The sequence below is a fragment of the Camelus ferus genome, chromosome 6 (assembly GCF_009834535.1).
Source record: "Camelus ferus isolate YT-003-E chromosome 6, BCGSAC_Cfer_1.0, whole genome shotgun sequence".
Lineage (NCBI taxonomy): Eukaryota > Metazoa > Chordata > Mammalia > Artiodactyla > Camelidae > Camelus > Camelus ferus.
This window is the reverse complement of record NC_045701.1, coordinates 1599398-1619690: the sequence shown is the minus strand read 5'-3', so window position 1 is coordinate 1619690 and position 20293 is coordinate 1599398. Positions and strand designations below refer to the sequence as shown.

Below are 20293 nucleotides of genomic sequence, written 5' to 3'. Positions count from 1 at the left end.
TACCTTTTTGTAGTGTCAGTATACCTCCCTGTGGCTTTCCTGCTGTGAACACACTACTCTTAAAGTGTATTTCCTTCCTAAACAATTTATTCTGTCTTCAAATACATCCCCTGGTTATTCACCAGTAGATCGTGTGTCTTTTGGTCCCAAGGGGTAGGTCTTTTAGTCCTCATCCAGGCAGTTGGCCCTGCCAGGTGATGCTCAGTGGCTTCTCTCTTCTGTCCTGTTGGGCGTGTGAGCCATGGCCCACCGAGTAGAGGCATGGGCACTGAGGTGTCTTGTTCCACTCAGCTCAAAGAGTGCAGGGCATTTAATTCTTACTGCTGCTTCTAGAAAAGATGTTATTCAGACAGACTGACTGGGAGCCGTAGGGGAAAGCAAGGACTTTTCCTGGTGTTTTAGATCAAAGTTCATCATGGTGTAAAAAGCAGGACGGAGGGAAAAGTTGGTAAGAAAGATCCAGCAGGATAATGTTCAGATCTCTCAGATTTGGTTTTAACCAAAACCCAAGTGAATTAGCCTGATTTTTAAAAAAATTATTATTTATATTCACAGAGTATTAAAATCTTCAGGTTGAACAGAGACTGCCTATCTAGTGGTTCTCAGCCCTTTGTTGCAACATCTCCCCTTAGGGGTATGACAGCCTCCCAAATAGTAATGGTAGTTTGCCCCAGGAGTGACTTTTTTTATGGGAGGAATGCAGTTTGAAAAAGCCCCACAGGTGATTTTAATATGCCACCCTAGGTTGACCGTGTTCTGTTCTCCACGTTGGTAACTAATCAAAAGTATTTACTGAGTGCCTCCTGTTTATCTGGTGCTGTCCTACCCTCTAGGAATACAGTGTGATCCTTATCCTCTGGAGCTTGCTGCATACAGACCAAAAAAAAAAAAAAAACCCAATATATAAGTAATTATACATTATAATTAGTGTTATGAAGGGAACAAGCAGATTTTGAAGTGAGAGAACACGGGGCAGGAATGTGTTTAGATTCAGACTGGGTGCCCAGGTGAGAGTGACATTCCACCTCGTCCTAGAGGATGAGAAGGACCTCACCACGTCAAGAATCAGAGAAGGCACATCAGAGGGTGGGGAGAGCCTAAGTGAGGGCCCTGGGGTGGAAATGGAGCTCCGCATGTTCAGTTTGGCTGGAGCACAAGGAGGGGGAGTGGGGTGGGGGAGGGGGTAGAACAGTAGGCGTGATGGGAGAAAAGGAAGTAGGCTGGAGCCCGATCATGTGGCGCTTGTGTTTAAACGTCCCTCTCAGTGTGTTGGCTAAGCCGTTGGACGGCCTTCAGAAGAGTGGCCATGGCCAGTTCTGTGTTTCTGACTCTTTGCCTGTGCTCCGGAGCGTGAGAAGGGGAAGCCCAACCTAATCCTGCTCTCCTTGGGGGCCGACTCCCTGCTGCGCCAGACGGTCATCCCGGCTCTTCCCGAGCATCCCTGTGGCAGGAGTGCACTTCACTGGCAGAGACAGTCGTCCCATTGTCTGTGGCTGTGTCTCAGAACGTTCTTTTTCATGAGCTGAGATTTGTCTCCCTTTAGCGCCCACCTGTGAAGATTGAGTTTAGCCCTCAGAACAGGGCTGTGCCCTCTTCTAGGTGATAGCGCTTCCAGTCACCTTCCTTCCCAACATGCTTCTCCTCCTGCACATCCTGTCTCAGTGAATTCTCTGACAGCCACCCTGTTAGTTGCTGACTCCAGCTGACCGGCTTCCCGGGCCTCCCTCAGCCCCACGACCAGTCAGTCCTTACATTTGTAGGATCTGCCTGCTGAGTCTCTGTGCAGTCTGTCTACTTGCCAGCACCTCGGTTGCTGTACAAGTCATTCAGGCTCTCTGTATCACTGCTACAGCGTCCTAATGGTCCCCCTTCCATCCTGCCCCACCGCAGTCCCTCCGCCACAGAGCAGCCACGGCGATCTTGCTGATGCGTGTTCCGAGCCCATCACCCCGCCTTTTACTGCTCCTCGGCACAGACTGTACCCTTCACGGCAGGCCAGCAGTGGCCTCCCACACGTGGGGCCTCTGCCCGCGCCAGTCCCTCGGCCTGCCGCTCCTTGCCTTCCAGCTGCTCTTCTGACTTTGCTGGTGGATACATGGTACCCTGAATGGATCGCATTCCCTCTCATGGCTGGGCCTTCACTTCTGTTGCTGCTTCTTTCTTGCTTTTTTCTGCTTTAATCCATTCCCTTCTTTGCCTTCTAGTCTGGCTAACCTTGGGCATCTTCAAGGAACAAAGCTGTTGTCTTCTTCTGAAAACTGTCCGAGATTATTACCCACCTCCCAGTCTACACCCAGTACCCATTCCATGAACTCCCATCATCTCCCTGTGCTGGCTTTTACTGTAGCAGTTAGCACATTACATTAACACTCACCTCTGTCCCCCAGGAGATTCGTACTCTCTGAGGGCAGTGACTGTAGCGTATTCATTCTTGAATTCCCAGTTCCCAGCATGATGCTTGGCATATAGATGATAGCCAGTAATGCTTGGGTAAGTGATTAGATGAATGAATTTATAGTCCTTTTAAGTCTTGTCTTTGGATTAAATTCTCCCAACTCATTCAGCTTTTCTGATACATTTTTTCTGCTCCCCTCACCCTTTTACTCTTATTTGGAAATCTCAGTGTCCCTCTTAAAGCATCATACCCAGGTTACAATTGTGTCATTTAAACTTTAAAATGTTTTTAGTGCACGACGAGGTCCTGGGTTCAATCCCCAGTACCTCCGTTACAAATAAAGAAAGGAAGAAACCTAATTCCCCTCACCCCCCCAAAAAAACTTAAAAAAAAAAAGTTGGTTTTTTTTAAGTGATTTTTGGATAGCTCAAGTCACTGTGACCATGCAGATAAACAAAACATTGAGTAAACTGGGCCACAAAGAAATTGCCAGGATATATAAATACAATTTTTTTTTTTTTTAACGAGACCAAGTTGGTAGCCAGATACTGGCATAATGAATGAAATCAGTTGTTTTCCTCTATTACTCTCAAAGCATGAATCGGTCCTTGCCTTCGGTGGATGACTGTTTTTTAAACTGAGCTTACTAACCCGCACGGTGTTCCTGGGCCTTAATTACTGAATTCAAGTCCTACTGCCAAGGCACGGCCTTTCCTGAACATCTTGGCTTTCTCTTTCAATACAACTGGGATGATTAAACTTTCCGTCTACCTACCTCTGGTGTTAGGAAGATTGATGAAGCTGTATTAAGGAGTCACGTTTTGTTTCTTGGATGAAAGGTGTTTTGTAAATGCAATGAATCAAAATGTTATTATTTCAAGTTGCGTGACATAATGGAATATCTGTGGAGAAACATCGCCTGGGCATTGTTTGGTTATTTCTGTTTTTACAATAATTGCAGATATTAAATTGAGACCATTTATGGGAATACAAGGATCCAAATGTTTCCCGGGGGGAAAAAGAAAGTATGTGTTTGTGTAAGAGAGACAGACTGACTTTGCGCAAGGTCTGTACCTTACTTTTCTTTATACACCAGGAGTAAGTGTGTATACCCCACAGGTTACTGTGAGGCTTAAATCAGGGTGGTAAGTAATAGTATTTAGCACAGTGCTTGGCCCATGCGCATCACTCAGGAAATGGTAGAGACTAATTCTTTTTTCCCCCAACTGGACTGATTTTAGGCAGTTGTTTAGTTTTTGTATATATTTCAGCTTCAGTCCCTTTCTGCAGAATTTTTAACTGCCATTTCAGTGCATGAATTCTTAGACTTGGGAGGACATTACTGAAGTTTAGAGACATTGGTGGAGGGCACATTTTATAAAATCTGGAGAAAGTAGAGACTAGGCCTCCATAGTTTGCATTTATCCATAGCAAAAGTTTAAGAAGTATTTAGAAAGAAAAATAATTATAACTTGGAATGGTGAGTGTGGTCAAGCTTGTAATCTGCAGTTTTTTTTAATATAACATATTAAGGGCACCAAATGAATGTGTGTGTGTTACCACCGTGTAATAACAACCAGAATAATGATCGCCATTTGTGAAACACTTAGTGTGTGCCAAGTCACTGGGCTAGGCTCAAGGGTGGGAAGGAAGTGGAACATACAGAGAGGTAAGATGTGGGCTGTGTTCTGAGGGAACTTCCAGCCTTAGGGGAGCAGATGGTGGGAAGAAAGACATCCACAGATAACTACCAAAGGGAGGAGAGTTAATTTAGCTGGAGGGTAGAGGGTTAGAGTACATGGATTAAGGACAGAGTTACCAAGCTTTAAATTTCAAATTAAAACATTGATGGGAGGAGGTACTACTTTATACACCACTCTGCTCACTGGATGAATGTGTACAGGTGTATGTAACTCATTATAAAGCTAGAAAGACATCACAGCATCCTTTGGCCATGCTCCTTAAACTCATCCGCGTAAGTGTTTACGTAGTCATATATGTTCCATATTTCTCACATAGCTCTGGAAGCTGGGTCTCATACCTACAGGAAAGGAAAGGAAAGAGAAGGCAGCTAAAATTGATTTAATACCTGCTATGTGCAAGGCACAGTGCTGGGGCTTTGTGTAATATTTAATTTTCTTGGTTACACTGTGATGTTGATATTTCCCCCATTTTATAGAAAGAGGAGGTCGAGGCTCAGCGAGGACAAGTATCCTGTCACAGAGCACACAGCTAGTGAGTAGCAGGATTTATTTCTGCTACACATTTGCTTCCCAGTAAGCTGAATTGTAACTTTTAACTATAGTGAAAAATCAGGACTTAAATTCTTTTATCTTCTGAAGCCTGTAATCGTTGCTGTGAGCGTTCTGTAGGAGTGCCTTGTTAAGTACTTGGTATTTAGCAGATGACAGAGTCTACATAAAATAGCCACTCGTAGGCCACCAAAAGGCACCAGAACTAATAGCAAAAAGAGGTCTCTGGACTAGTCCGTACGATATTCTAGCTTCATCATGACAGTGGGCTTCTTTCTTGCTTTGGATTACCAATGGGGTTGCAGTCCCTTTATCAGTTCCTTTGCCACTTGGCCAATTACTTTTGATAATATTTTGTCTAGGGAGAAGGATATAAAGGATATAAAGAGTGTAGCCCAAAACTAAAGTGTATTTTAGTCTGAAATTTTCAATGGTGTTCAAAGGTGTTGACAGACTTGCCATTAAACATTATGTCTTTTCTTTTCAGCTTAAAGAAGTCTTCTGCTGAACTGAAAAAAATATTAGCCAATGGCCAGGTAGGTGTCATTACATGCAGCAGTAACTTAGTGCTGTCCAGTTTTTGTATCCATAAACTTAATAAACAGATAAAGGGTCTGTGAATTTCTTCTTGTCATAAGTGAATTCCATGGCTTAATTTGATTGGCAGAACAATTTGCAGCACGTTTTGCAAACTGTGCTAATGGGTTTCACTCCCAGCAGATTGGAGTACCATGCGCACACCCTGCTGCCAGCTCAGTTTAAAAAGAGTTAATCAGTTCTGAACAAGTGTGTCAACCCATGGGTTGTGGATATGGCCCTGCATCCTGAGGTGACTATTTCCTTCATTATCTTTGGGGAGAAAAAGAAAAACTGTCCACTTTCTCATCTTGGTTCTTTCTTTTGTCCTGAAACCAACACTGGCTTTTTAGGGGAACCGAGTCACAGCAGACCTTTGGCATTGAGAATTCCTGGGCTTCCGGAGCCCTCGGTTTGCCTGGTTGACCGGCCATCTGAAGCCGAATGACCTCCCCCAGCCACGGAGGGACAGACGGGCCTGCGGGCCAGTTATTTCTCGCTAATTTTGATTCAACTAAATGGACACATCTGAAATAGTCTAGTGCTTTTAAACATACACTGGTAAATTAAGCTACCTACAGGGTCCTCGATTCTTCACTAGCAACATAAATGCGTTTTAATGTTTGTTATAGAGGAAGCCCTTTGATAGCCTCGGAGGCAGGCGCCTGTCCGTTGCGATCAAGCCTGCCTATTAGGCTCTATTGACTGAGACATCTGTGTCACCGCAAATAAAAGACTCTTATTGATTTTCTTAACTGCTGTTCACTTCCCGTCCATGTTTCGAAGGCTGAAATCTTAATTATCTCAGATGCTTATTCAGTGCCTTCACACGCTGACCTCTCCAAGCCTCATTGGCATTTCATGAATCAAGTACTTGTAGTGGGGCATGTCAGGAAGACAGAGCTGGGTCCTCATGCTTGTCCTTTAATATCACCTGTAACTTTGCAGCCTAAAGAGGTGTGCACGCCTTAAAATGGTGACTGTATGGTGGTGCGTCTTTAGCACGTAATCCCTTGAATATAGTTCGAAAAAGGACGTTGATTTTGACTTCTGATCATCATCTAGAGTGTGTGAATTCAGGTCCTTAAATATTCTGTGTACAGCTAAGGAGAGTCTGGTGGTGTATGCATAATCTTAATGGCCTCAAACATTTTAGGTACATTAATAGTGCTTTTAACTCTAAGCGGCCAAAGGTTTGTTTAGATTGAGGTCCACATACATGTCCTCCTAGTGCCTGGCGTCTTTTCAGAAACATGAAACAAAACCTGGCCAAAAGCAGAAATACCGAGCCTAGGATATTTATGCCTCTTCAACCGGCTTGCATTCTAGTTACTAACTGTAATTTATGTATGAGTCACTTGTGTTCTTCAGCTGGAAAATATATTTCAAAATTGACATAAATTAAGAAGCTTTAACTACATTTGTTCAACCCAGGCAATGGAAAATAACCTGTCATAGATTCCTCTTTCAAAAATGAAAAACAGTTTATTTCCAGTGCAAAAAAAAAAATTCTGAAATGTTCCTAATGTTCTGACATCAAACGGAGTACCATAAATATCCTAGTGGTCTCAGTAGGTTCTCTCTGGTGGGAGATTGTCATGGCAGTGGTTTTTGACACTTAAAGATTGTTTATAGCTTTCCCTGGGCAGTGTGCTAACCCCCACCTCAAACAGTATGGCATTTCCTTTCTTTTAAGGATTAGCCTTTATTGCGTTTACTGTCATTCACAAAAACAAACGAAACAAAACAAAGAACCCCCACCTTTGGAAGTCCTCGAAATACCTCCTCCTGATCCTAATTCCTCAACCCTTGGTGCAATCGGGTAACTAAAGAGTGAGTGAGATTGCACTGCAGTGAGGTAATGGGCAGTTGAGGCGTCAGTAAATTTCCAGGCTGAACACTGACACCACTTGATATGGAAGATGTAAGTCACATTTAACGATACTTTAACACTTGAGCGTAGTTTTTTATTTTAGTGGTTTATGCTCTCAAGCATTAATAATGATTTGCCTTTCCACTAGTCTCCACTTAGATTTAATAAGGAATTCATATTAATCATTAAAAGAAAGGGGCATGATTCTTCAAGATAATCAAATATTGACAGGTTAGAAATAGCTTTCTGCCTGGGTTCATTGATATAGGTTATGTGATATAAATATTTATTTCTTTTCTGTCACTCAGAGTAAATGCCACCAATTGATTCAGCATTGATATAGTGTCAACAGTTCATAAGAAACATTTGACTGGCTTGTGTTTTCCGATTAGTCTCTGCTCTATAAAGTGGGATTTACTAAATCTCTCCAATTGTCTGCTCATAGAGTGTGACTGCTTTCTGAAACCATTATTGCTTCGATTTGTGAAGCAAAGGTCTAGTGATAGGACTGGTTTCTGTCAGACCTTTACATATAAAATAAGAATTAATTGAGCATTTTTGTTTTAATGATTTATAAGCGATAGGTACTGATTCTTCTTAACACAGGCAGACAGTAAACAAAGAATATTTTCTTTGCTGATCCATAATTGAATTCCATTTCATTTTCTCCATTAATTTCATTAATACTATATTAAATCAAACACTTTTTTAAAAGTTTAACATTTAGTCTTTCAAATGGAGACATTGGTTTTCTGTTATCCCTTTATGATGGAGGATTCGTTTTTTTCCAGCTTAAAAAAAAACAAATCATAAGGTATTTTTGGCATATTTTATTGAGAGCTGTAAATCAGTACCACTGATGTGTTTTCCGGATGTGTTTTTTGCATTTCGGTCTTAGTGTGGTATCATCTGTTTAACATTGGTCCTTGATTTGAAACTGATTAGAAATGGCTTGATGGGTCAATCTAAAGGATTAAAAAAGTGCAGTTACTCCAAGGATGTATGACTTTGACCTTTGCATCTCTAAAGTTGTTTTTCCTCTGTTTGTTTTTTATAATTTGTAGGAGAAGGTGACAGTTTTTTTTTTTTTTTTCTATTCTTGATAAATCAAGTATAAGCATACTGACAAGTCACAAATCTAAAAATAATTCTAATCCTGCTACATGTTTGAGTTTTTTAAGAACTTGAAATGCCTTTAGAAAAACTTTTTTAGAAAAAAGAAAAAAGGGAGGAAGAAGAAAAATAGGTATTCTACTGTAAAATTAGCTTTAAAAGCTACACTATAACCAGTATATAAAACTCTTAGATTCTTATTATTCATTTCAGAGCCCATAAGAAGACTGAAACATAGATGTATAATTGTGTATAACTGTGTGAGTCCAAACTACATGACACCTCCTCAGCCCACCCAAACACAGCCTTTCCACCCCGTGGGTTGTCACTTCCCCTGCCTGTTTCAGCAGCGGTGCAGCCCAGGTCATTTGCCGTCTTGGCAGTTGACACGTAATTGTAACTCTCAGGGCTTTTTCTTCCTTCTCCTTCACATCTATTATTCTGCCTTTTATTTGCCTTTTTTTTTTTTTTTTTTTTTTTAGTCAAAGAAAGGAAACCAACTTTGGTATCTTTGTTGAATAAAAACTTTACTTTACCTCTTTTTTTTTTAATCTAAAGAGCTATATGATTTCTCTTCTTAAAACCCATTACCATGGTTGATGAAATTGCTTTTCACTTTTGAGTGCCCTTCAGTTGACTGTTCTCCTTCCTAAGGGCCAGTGACCAGTGTTGGAGAGGATGTCACTCCATACTTACACACGGGATCAGCTGCTCAGACGGGGCACTGGGCAAAGTGCACTGAAAGGCTGAGTTCTCACCTTGACTAGTTGTTGCTGTCTAGTTATATGACCCAAGCAAATTGGGCTACATGCTTAAAATGCTGCAAAATTCTGTGATTTTTATAATACTCGATCCCACCTGTAATATTGAAATGTTCTCTATAGGCTTGTAAATTCCGCTTTTGAATCATAATGAGCACTATTCCTTTGCTTCACTTTGAAAAGTTGAATTAATATGCTTTTGTATACTAAAAAGGCAAAAATGTTTTTAGCTGTGTGTTGATCCCTTTAATGATTTATTCATAGTTGAGATAATCAAAGTAATCCATTTTGATCAGAGATATGAAATTCTCAAAATTTGTTTATAATCAGTTCATGAGCTTGACCCTAATAGTTTTCCTTTTAAAAACTTTTTTGACATGAATAATATTTGTATACTCTATAAAAAAAATAGAAGATTCAAATAAGCAGAAAGAAAAAAAGTCTGATATTTTTTAATGGAAAAATCTATCAATCACATTCACAGACCAGGCCATGTCTATATAAAATTTTCAAACATTGTAGAAACACTTTATTTTTTATGGCTGCTGTCTTTTTGAGTGGCATGGTTCTAGAACTTGTTCTTTAAAACCATTTTTATCTTTATGAGACTCAAAATCTTCCTTATCATCTGAGGGCTTCCAGATTTCCACCCTCGAATTTGCTTACACATTGCATTAGTACACACCCACGCATGCACACACATGTATGCACACACACACACACACGGCATACGTGGGACAACGTCCACAGCATCCCCTGACTCTCCGGAGCTTTCAGCTTATTCCCCGCCTTTTTCTGATGTCTGCCGCCCCTGGTTAGGCTGCAGTGCTGGTGGGTGACTGCTCCACCAATGGGTATTAAAGGTAGAAAAGACGATGATGTTGGGATTATAATGGTTGAAGCTGCTCAGAGACCTCCCTACCCCTTTGCCTTCTCTTCCTCCAACAAAATACCACAAAATCCAGCCCCCTCCACAGTCCAGGTCTATTGCAGTGTACTATTGGGATGTGTAATATTAGTAAGTTTTGCTGCTTATATTTTTCTGGGAGGAAATTACTGGTCCTTTAACCTGGAAGACTGATGGAGTGGTGGAGGTGGAGGGGATGTCATCGCAGATTTGGGCTTTCCGAGCCTAGATCTATAGCTACATCCTGCTTACCCTTATATCTCAGTGCCACTAATTCAGAATTTGTAGACTCGAGTGAGTGAAATTTCTCCTAGAAATTTACTTCCAGCCGTGATGAGGGTGCAGCTTGTTAGGCAAGTTAATAGTACAAATTAGGCTATTAGGTTGTGAGTCATGTTTAGACTACCTTGAGGAATGTTTTCAAGGAATTAGCCTATTTGTACCCTCCAGTAGATCCTGCTGTTTACATGTGTGACTTTAATACCCATTGGTCAAAGTAAACCCAATAGCAGCTCTGCTGGTTTAGCATCTCAAGGTACTTCATGTGTCACCTTTTTTCATGCTGTTTTAAAAGTTATCATTTGGTCCAGAATAATGAGATTTTCTTTTCTTCATGCCATGTATTTTACACAGGTTAAAATATGGTTTGTTTTTTCTGTGTAAGCGATGTAAGGTATTGAAGAACAGAATTTCCCTCAAATAGGAAAATAGGAGCCAGTTTTTCTGACTTGTCTGTCATTTTGCCTCTGACCCTAAATATAGTAATTAGCTGATTGCAAATTACATCAATCAGGTTGTACTACAATTAAATTGGGTGCTGATTTGGCCTTTACACATTAATCTGTCAATATTCTTTTAAGGTTTGGCAAAATGGCTTGGAAAGGAAGCTGTTTCTGTTACCTGCACTGTATTCCTAATTATCACAGCTCTCTGAAGCTTCAACCTCAGAAATATATAGAAGAAAAATATTTCCCTTGATAAATGGAGTCTTTCTTTATTCAACTGGTGAAAGTTTAGAGTAGAGCAAAAATATTTAAAGCTTTACTATAATGGTCTGAAAGCAAACTATTTTTTTCCAGGTGATATTGAATTGAAAACTCCATCCATTTTCTGCCCATGCAAGGCCGTGCAATTCCCTGGAAATTGATTTTTTTTAGGGCTTACTATGGCTTTTCCCAAGCTTTAGCTATATGGAAACTAACACCTTTATTGAATCCACTTAGTGAATAAAGTTGGCAGTTAATTTTTAAGCAACTGGACCAGTGACTAGAAAATTGCTGAATGCCTCAAATATAATCTGACTAATCTTAAAGTCATTTGATAAATAATTATTTAGGGAGTTCTTTCAAACTCTAAAACATTATTTTGTGGATTCTGAAATAATTCACTACTATTCACGATACAAATGAGAGTAGGATTTGTGGTATAATAGTTTTACAGGAACTGGGGAAATGTGTATACTGTTTAATACAATAAATTACCAAAAAGTGACTGTTTTATATGAATCACGTGCTTGTATGCTTTCCTTTTATGCTTTGTAATATTTAACGGTATGTGCATTTGAACGTGCACTGATTTGGCACTTTTCCAGGAATATAATATGATTTCTACCCAGCTATTGCTGGGTACTATTTTATCATTTTTCAAGAAAAGCTGTATCTACTCTAGGAAAGTCATTAACATTATTCACTTAGTTTGTTCAATGTTAATTAGAGGGTCACTTGAGGAGTTTTTGGGGGCTGATTTATTTACAGATCCTGCATTAGATTACTGGTTGTGTGTGTGTGTGTGTGTGTGTGTGTGTGTGTGTTGTCTTCCCAAGTTTGACTTTGGTTGTGTGCAATGCTGTTTGGCGGTGGTTATACGTAGCGCTGGAGATTGTGTTCTTATCAGTATCTCTGACCTGACCCTTTTGAGCTATGTTATATCATTCCATTTTGACACCTTTTATCAAACTTTAATGAAATGACCCAGGCAAACAAATTGTCATTAAACTTTCCATCACTTTGTCCCTTGGTATCGTCTTTTATAAATTGGACAGCAAATGTTGTATTGATCTTCTCGTTCTCGCAGCTGAACTTGAAATGACCCAGACTGCTTGTTGTTTATGGCCCAGAGTTGCTTTTCCTTGACATTTCCATCCACAGCATGACACCCTTTTTGTTTTTCTTTCTTTCTTGTGGAGATGAATGAACAAGACATACGGTATCGAGACACTCTTGGTCATGGCAACGGAGGCACAGTCTACAAGTGAGTAGTCAATTTTGTTTGAACTTTCTGTCCACTTTTGCCAAATGTGGGTATCCAGGTTCTCTATGGCAAAGATTTTTAAATGACCACCAGCGCTTAGATTTTATTTCCACATTTGACTCCAAAACTCTGCAAGGCATCTATTTGCTCAGGAATTGCTTGGAAAAGTGCATTTATATTGCCTTTTTAATATTTCTGCATCTGCATCTCTCCTGGGTGAGCATTTAATAGTCCACATTAGCAAATGTACCTTTAACTGGCCTGAAGTTTAATGCATTTTTTCCTTTATTCTTTAACATCTTTTTTTGTCTTGTTCTGTTTTTTAACTTGCTGGCACCCTGTGTTAGTCCTCTGCCTGTTTACAACTATGCCCAGTGGAAGACAGACCTTATAGATACCATTGCTTTGCCTTGTGTCGACACTCAGTTATTAAAAGCCTTCTTCCTGTTGTATTTCCTTCTCTCCTCACCCTATTCCCCTGGGAGAATTTCTACACATTGATGAATATGTTAAGTTATAAAACTCTCCCAAATTCCAGCTGCAGTGATCTTACCCTAAAGCAGTGTTCATTTTCATATTAAAAAAAAATGCTAACCATAAAAAATAGTTCTCTTGACAGGGAAGTCTTTCTCATGCAGTAGTCCAAAGTTTAAACTACATAATGTAATATCTGATACTTAATAGTCTGCAATGGTGTATGAAAAATATTCCACTAGGAACTAAAAAATCCATACTCTGTAAAAAAAGCCCTGAGGGAGTAATAAAGCTTTTCTCCAGAGAGCTGTTTTCCATGTGTACACTAACCTTGCATCATATTAAGACTGTGTTTTCACCTAAGATATTTTACCATTGATATTAATATGTATTTTCAAAGTCGTAAAATAATTAACTTATGTTTTAATTGGTTACTAATGTTCTTAGAATTTTAAGTTCTTATTAACCATGTGAATAAAGATAAAAATTACCCTCTTAAACATGAGCATGAAAGGTCACATCCTAAAATCCCAGAACCAGCCTAGAACACCCTCCACACAGATGAAGCCTTGGCAGAGAGTTAGATTTCTCAAGATGGGAAGCTCCTTCAGAGTTACCCGCTCCAGCCCCCCACCCAGGGCTTCAGTCCTCTCTGTAGATAGAGCCAAGATGTTGAGTCCTTTCTCCTGAGTATAGTCCTTTAAGAACTTATGTTTACATATTTGGATTGTTTTTTCCTAGAGATGACACAGTATTGTAAATAGTTGGTCTGGAAGTTAAGTGCTTCCACGATGATAGATAATTCAGAGAATTACAGTAACGCATTTTTTTTTACACCATCCTTGGGTCTCGCCCTTAAAATGCTTGATACCTAATGTGTCTGAAGAGCTTGAAGCTGCTGCTGTCCCTCCCTGGGTCACGCTAACATTCCTTCCCGTCCAGCCCCAGTTCTGCACAAATGCGCCTCTCGTCCTAGTCTCCTCCTCCTTACTCTCGTCTGACTTGACTTTTTACCCTGATCTGAAGGTTCTTGGGTTCAGGTTCCCTAATAATAATAAGAAGGGACATGTACACTCTGATTTGCTTTTCCTTAGTTCCCTGAAGGGGAGCAGTTTTCAAAGTCTCAACCCTTCTTCTTAATGCTTTTATGCTAATGTTGAGGTGTAATAAAACAGGGAAGATTCCTAGCAACTTTTTGGATTCCTTTTATTGGCTTCTTTAGACTCCTAACCAACTTCTTACTTGTGCTGTTTCACCAAATGTTTGACTCTCTCAAGCGTGTTCTGATTTTTAAACTGAAGGCCTATTGTGAATTTACTGTCCTGGTGTATTCTAGAAGCGAGAAAACATAAGACCACCAAACCCCAGCAGATGATTTTTATTAGAAGTAATATCCTGTGTGTTAAATTTTTAATCTTTTATCTTAAAACAGGTTTATTTTAAAAAAAAAAAAGAAAGAGGAGAGGGGATACAGGAACGTGGAAATAACATGCCCAACCAGCAAAGAAAAATTACAACGTGAAATTATGTTAGTGTTGTTTTTCTTTAATTGTTATTCTTAATTGTGGTAAAATACACATAACAAAAGAATTACCATCTCAGTCGTTTTTAAGTCTACAGTTCAGTGACGTTAAGTACAGCCCCACTGTCATGTAACCATCACCACCGTCCATCTGCAGAACTCTTTTATCTTGCAACCTTGAAACCCTGCACCCATCCAACAGTAACTCCCCATTTGCTTGGCTAATGTTGTTTTTAGCTAAGAAGCATGGCTAGCAGTTTTCTTTTTATTAGGGTCACAGTATCCAAGGGAACATCCTCAGTACGAGTTCTTTAATTTGCTAGTATGCCCTGGTGGCTTTGGCAACTTGTCTGGGTTCATTCAGCTACCATTGCTCATGCTCAGGATGTGCTGTAGGATTGGTGTGTTTGTGACAGTGGCTGTTCCTGGAGGGTGAGTGGCAGTGCTGTGACCATTTTAGCCCTTTATTTCATGTAGTAGATTTCTTATGAAAAGAAGACATTGCCCTCATTGCCTAGGTGCTGCTTAAGAGGAGAAAACATGGAGGTGTGAAATTGTGTGACCACTTGTCACTGATCTCTGGCCTGCCTTTCTGCCTGGGCTTTGATTTGCGCAGTCCTTATAACCCAGGCTTTTAGTGCAGCACAAAGAAACAGTATAATCATCAAGAAACGAAAATCCACTTTACTGACGTCTCTGTAAAACTAAGTGCTTGATGTGTTGCGATTGACTTTTTCTCCTACACTAAGTTTACCTTAATGATGTTGACTATAAAAACTGATTTTTCAAACAAAAATGATTATATTACAAGCTATGCTACATAAACTAGATGAAGAAGATATTGGAAAATCCACTCGTTGGTAACAAAACTGCCTAATGGGCCTATTTAAATTTTTTTCTTATAAAGAATAATAAAGCTAATAAATGTAAAGCAAAAGTTTAAGATTTCAGTCTTATTTGCTCCACTTGATGGGATGTTGTGAAATTCAAGGAATACGATATCGTGTGTGACCACGGTATATATTATTTAATAGTTGATCACATTTTTATCCTTTAAGTCTAGGTGTTCTTCTCAGTTATACAAAATTAAATTCTGAGCCCAAACATTTAAACCAAATGTGGATCCTGTTTGTAATCCCCTGCTGAGCTATTGTTATGATAGTGACCTAGGCGGGTAATTTTAAGTTGATATTTCTTGTGTTGCTAATTTAGGTGAAATAGATCATAAAAGAAATCTCCTGAAGTACCCAAGCCTAGGAAGAAGAATAATTTAGGAAAAGGAAATGAATGCGCTTTAATTATTCAGTTATTTGCTCCATTTCCCAAAGTGTTCCGAGTCCCCACATTCTGTGCCCTTCAGATAGATTCACAGTAACTTTCAAAACCTTTGAGAAAGAGCAGTACGTGTTGTGGTTAAGTGTGGGGGCTCTGAATCTGAATCCTGCTTTTGCCACTAACTAGCTGTGTGCCCTTGGGAAAGTCACATAACCCCTTCTACCTCAGTTTCCCTGTGTGTAAAATGGGGATAATAATAACATCTATCTTATAAAGTTACTGTGAGGTTAAAGGAGATGTTCCATAGAAAAGGCTCAGCACTGTGACTGACACTCAGTGTTAGCTACTGGTAGTACCAATGGTAGCAATCAACCAATGGTAGAAATCAACCAATGATAGAAATCAACCAATGATAGAAAAATTCTTAATCCCTAAACTTCTTTAATTGCTTAACCATGGGATTCTTTTTTTTGAGGAACATCTGTAAATAACTCACAGAATTAGGGTTGTGTTGAATTAACTGTGAGAAATTCTACAGTATGTTATGATACACAGAATACCTCTCTATTTCCTTTTATTCTCTAGTCGCCTCATGAATATGATTTATTATTCTGTCTTACGTACTATCTTTAACATAATGATTTTTTTTCAAGGTTTCTAGATATTTTCTCTCTTATCACAGTTTATTTTCAAACTGCTCTAGGACAGCAGGTATTATGTTAAGCACATTTTCTCACTGGAAGAGGCTAGGGCTCACATTCACGTGGCCACTGAGTGGCGAAGCCAGCACTCTGCACAGCACCTCTTCCTTCCACTCTCCGTTTTTCCCTGAGGCAGTGTTGTTTCTCAAGGTCAAGCAGAGTCCATTTGTGTTTCCTTGTATTTTCCAGTGTGCCCAGCACAGTCCCAAGGATAGAGCAGATGCTGTATACACGCTGGCTGGAATGAGAATGAGGCAAGTGGAGATTTTTTCAAGCAAGTGTTCGTAGGGCTCTTTAATTGGATCCTCCCCATACCTAGCTAGTTTTAGTGGCTGCATCATTTTGAGGCTGCGTAATTATTTTAGAACATTCACCTAGAAGAAATAGGAGTTTCTAAACTCAGGGCAAATATTTGAATGATTCATTTTCTTTGAAATGTTAAAACTCTGAGTACTTGGCATCCGTTAACCCAGGGTTCTAGTTACTGTCCCCTTTCCTTGAATAATATGGCGTGTTGAAATGAAAGCGATTAACAGGCTTAGTTATTTTGGAAACGTTATCTGTGATAATGAAGGCCAGTCACTCAGGCTCTTTGCTCCCTCAGCGCGTGGTTTGACGGAGTCACGTGAGCTTCGGGTCCAGAAAGGAAGTAATATTTAACTCTTAGGACTAGGTCGCGCTAAGTCAGTCAGTCAACAAGGACTTAAGGGTCATCTTTGTATTATTTTTTCCTTAATGCAAATTATTCAGAGTCAAGTTGTTGGCGTTTTGGATATGTGTTCTAATCTCTAGGTGTTTGAAGATGGTAGTGAATTTTCTACATCCAGCTACTTCCTACAGTACAGTTAAGGGTCTAATCTGGATTTTGGGTAGGATTTTCTCAGTGGTTTAGTTGGTAGCGTATATGCTTGACTACATGGTGTTTTGAAGATTGCATATATACCGTTATTTAAGTATTAATTTGACCATATCTGGAGACAAGAAAAGAGGGAGGAGACAATAATTCTTAAAGGCGCCAGTGTCTCTTCCTTTCTGTTGTCCTATTTTATGAAATATTTGTTGGGCAGAGGGGAGGGATGGCCCTTGGAGACGGTAGCTGAGATCACGTGAACTATTAAATTGTATTTTGCCCTTGTGATGTGGCTGGACAGGCCAACTAAAACCTTATATTTTTGTTTTGGGGCTGATTATATCAGCTCATTACAGTTAACATGATTTATTTCATGAAATCAGAAGCTGTGGTGGTCAGTTAGAGAAAATGAGAAAAGACATGAGTTGTTGTCTAAATAAATGCTGTTTAGTAAACAGAATGCTTTAAAACATGGGGTTCCTGAGGGGGACCCATAACAAAAAGAGTCCTTGTTGAAAATACCATGAACCACGTAATACCCAGAAAAGCTCTCACTTCCCTTGTCGCCAACCAACCTGAAGGTTCCGAAGCAAGACAGCTGTAGGTCTGACCCCGGCTTCTCTAGCAGCTGCATCAGTGACCCCACTCCTTTATGTTTTCTCCCTGAAGTGCATCTTGTAAATTAAGAGTAGTTTTTAAGTGGTTTTGATATTGACCCAAGAGCTAGGGTGATTGTTTGATTTATTTTAACTTTTAATTTCCAATCAAATGAAGCGCCTTCTCCTTGCAGCCAAGATCATATTTTAAACAAGTAAACAAGACATCATCTTAATGTAAAATTAAGTACTTGTATGTGGCTGGATTGTATTATAGTATCATGTGACGAGCAAGGATATTAATATTTTCAGAAAATCAATGAGTATTTGTCAAATAAAATTAATTATGTATGCCTCCCTTTCTCCCTCTCTCAGCATCCACCGTTCAAGTTTGTTTCATACAATAATGTGTGTTGTATTGATTAGAATCTAAAGAATGAACCCGAGCTCCTGATTGTCTGCACCGTTCGCACCTTTGCTGCCCCGCCTCTACGTCCCCGTAACTTCACACAGGCTCATATCCGATATGCCAGTGACGGATTATTGGCATCCAGCCAACATGACAGGATGTCACAGGTCGCTGAGCAGAGTTTTTCAGTCTCTGTTTCCACCCGAATTAACTATTATTGAAATAGTTTATTGAGATTGAAGTATTGATCATTTTCTGCTAAGCTTGGCTTAAGGGAAGGAAGAGGCAGCGGTAGTGTTTTTGAAAGACACTAAATTTCATTTTAAAAAATCTCATTTATTTAGCCTTTTCTTCTTCCTATTTTATAGCCCCTATTGTTTTATTGCTTGGAAAAGGGTATCTTGGCTTTATTTTTATGACAGTATAATTATACTTTAGAAATGCACTTGATTACCATGGGTAACAAAACTGTTCTAGTATATTGGTTTGGCCAATATTGCCATACAAACAGCTCTTCAGTCAATTGAGTCTGGTAAAAATCGATACATTATGGTAATATTTCAAGTAAGAATTTGCTGAATCTTAGCGTTTCAACAGTATGTCCTTCCAGGGAAAAATAGTTATGAAGTAGCAAGACTTCTTTCTAGTATTTTATTTAATAAAAGCGCTTTCTTTATAAAGGAATCTAGAGTCCCCAGCAGAAGTGGTTGTAACAGATAAGCATTAGCACACTTCTGTTTGTGTAGGATGGAAGAGCTCTAGTTTTCATCTGAAATCTGTTCTCTGGCTGCATTAGGAGGGTGTTACATTTGGGTTTGACTTCATCTTACAGGATGCTGCTTTTCGATCTGTGCGTCTGATTCTGGGTACTGAGTTTTACAGAGAGATGTGGACAGTTTCGAGAACGCCCAGAGGGGTATGGAGAGGATAACAGGGGTCCGGGAATTGCACCTGGCCCACCCTCCTCCTTTCATTGGTGGGGCACATTCTGAGCACGTGCCGTGTGGGGGCACTGTGCCAGCTATTGGGGGCAGCCGGGCTCTCATTGGACCTGTGTCCAGATGGATGGAGAAGCTCTGCCTGCAGATAAGCACGGGCCCTCGCAGTCTAGGCCAAGTGTCTGTGGCACACAGGCCCTGGGGGTTGAGGAAGGAGTGATGGTTTGTATTTATTTATTTATTTATAGCTATTATTTTTATAGCTATTGTCATTTTTTTTGAATATCTCTTACATTTTTAAAGAGGGTGGTAATTAGGCTTATTTATTTATTTAATGGAGGCAGTGGGGACTGACCCCAGGACCTCGTGCGTGCTAAGCAGGCACTCCACCACTGAGCTCTACCCTCCCACTAGGAGTGTTGATTTTTAGCTGCTTCCTCAGGAAGAATCAGGAAGGGCCTCATGGAGGAACTATTATTTGAGTTGAAAAGCGGTCAGAAGAGTTGGTTGACTTTTGTCTGAAGAAGAGAAAATTAAGGGTCCCCATGACAACTGACATAAAAAGTTCTGAATTCAGAGCATTCTTGTAGACAGAAGAACGGGTTTGCTTTGTGTTCCTCTGAAGGCCTGCCTCAAACTGCTTGTCGTGAACGTCTCTGTGATGGTCTGCCCTTGGTTAGAGCGAACGTTGTCCCCTTCCTCCTGTTCTGCACCCTCCCCCCGCCCCAGACTAACCTCCCCAGGGGCAGTCTGAGCGGGCATCCTCCCAGGGCCCAGCACTGCACCTTACCGACTGACTGTAGGAACTTAGTGTTTCAGGAATTAACCTGCAGAGGGAGTCTTCACATCCTGACAATGGACACAAAGTGTCGTGCTTGGCTGGGTGGCTCTGGGAGGTGGTGAACTCTTCCACCGTAAGCAGAACAATATGGCTTAGTGTTCAGGACTGCGGAGAAGAGAATTTCCACTTAGCCTGGACATGAGGTGACTGCAGAAGTTACTCCCGAGTTGTAATTCCGGAATGAAGTTCAGCATTCAGCTACCGTAAAAATCTGAATGTCAGGTGTCACTCGGTTTTGTTCTTTTAAATTTTGTCTTATTGTATATTCGTTGAACAAATACTCACCAAGAGTCACTCTGTGCCAAGGACTGTTCTAAGCACCCACAGTCCTGTAGTCAACAAGACAGGCAAGTTCTCAGTGCTCCCGGAGCTCACACTAGGGGGGACAAAACAGACAGTAATCAGGGAGATGAACACCAGAGTAGGATGACATCAGACCTTGCAGGTGCTTTAAAAACAAAAGGTAAAACAGATGCTCAGGAAGGCTTATCTGAGGAGGTGGTGTCTGAGCTGAGATCTGAAGGACAGGAGGGAGCCAGTCATGGGAGAAGCTGGGAGGA

General features: G+C 40.3%; 1 protein-coding gene across 6 annotated transcripts in view; it reads left to right on the top strand.

Moving 5' to 3' along the window:
- Positions 1–20293, top strand: part of MAP2K5 (mitogen-activated protein kinase kinase 5) — a 235646-nt gene that overhangs the window by 39157 nt on the left and 176196 nt on the right. For all 6 annotated transcript variants that reach the window (XM_006184035.3, XM_032480890.1, XM_032480891.1 and 3 more), the window contains exons 7-8: positions 5135–5183; positions 12063–12127. In XM_006184035.3, coding sequence (XP_006184097.1) covers positions 5135–5183; positions 12063–12127 — 114 coding nt within the window. The remainder of the gene's footprint in view (positions 1–5134; positions 5184–12062; positions 12128–20293) is intronic.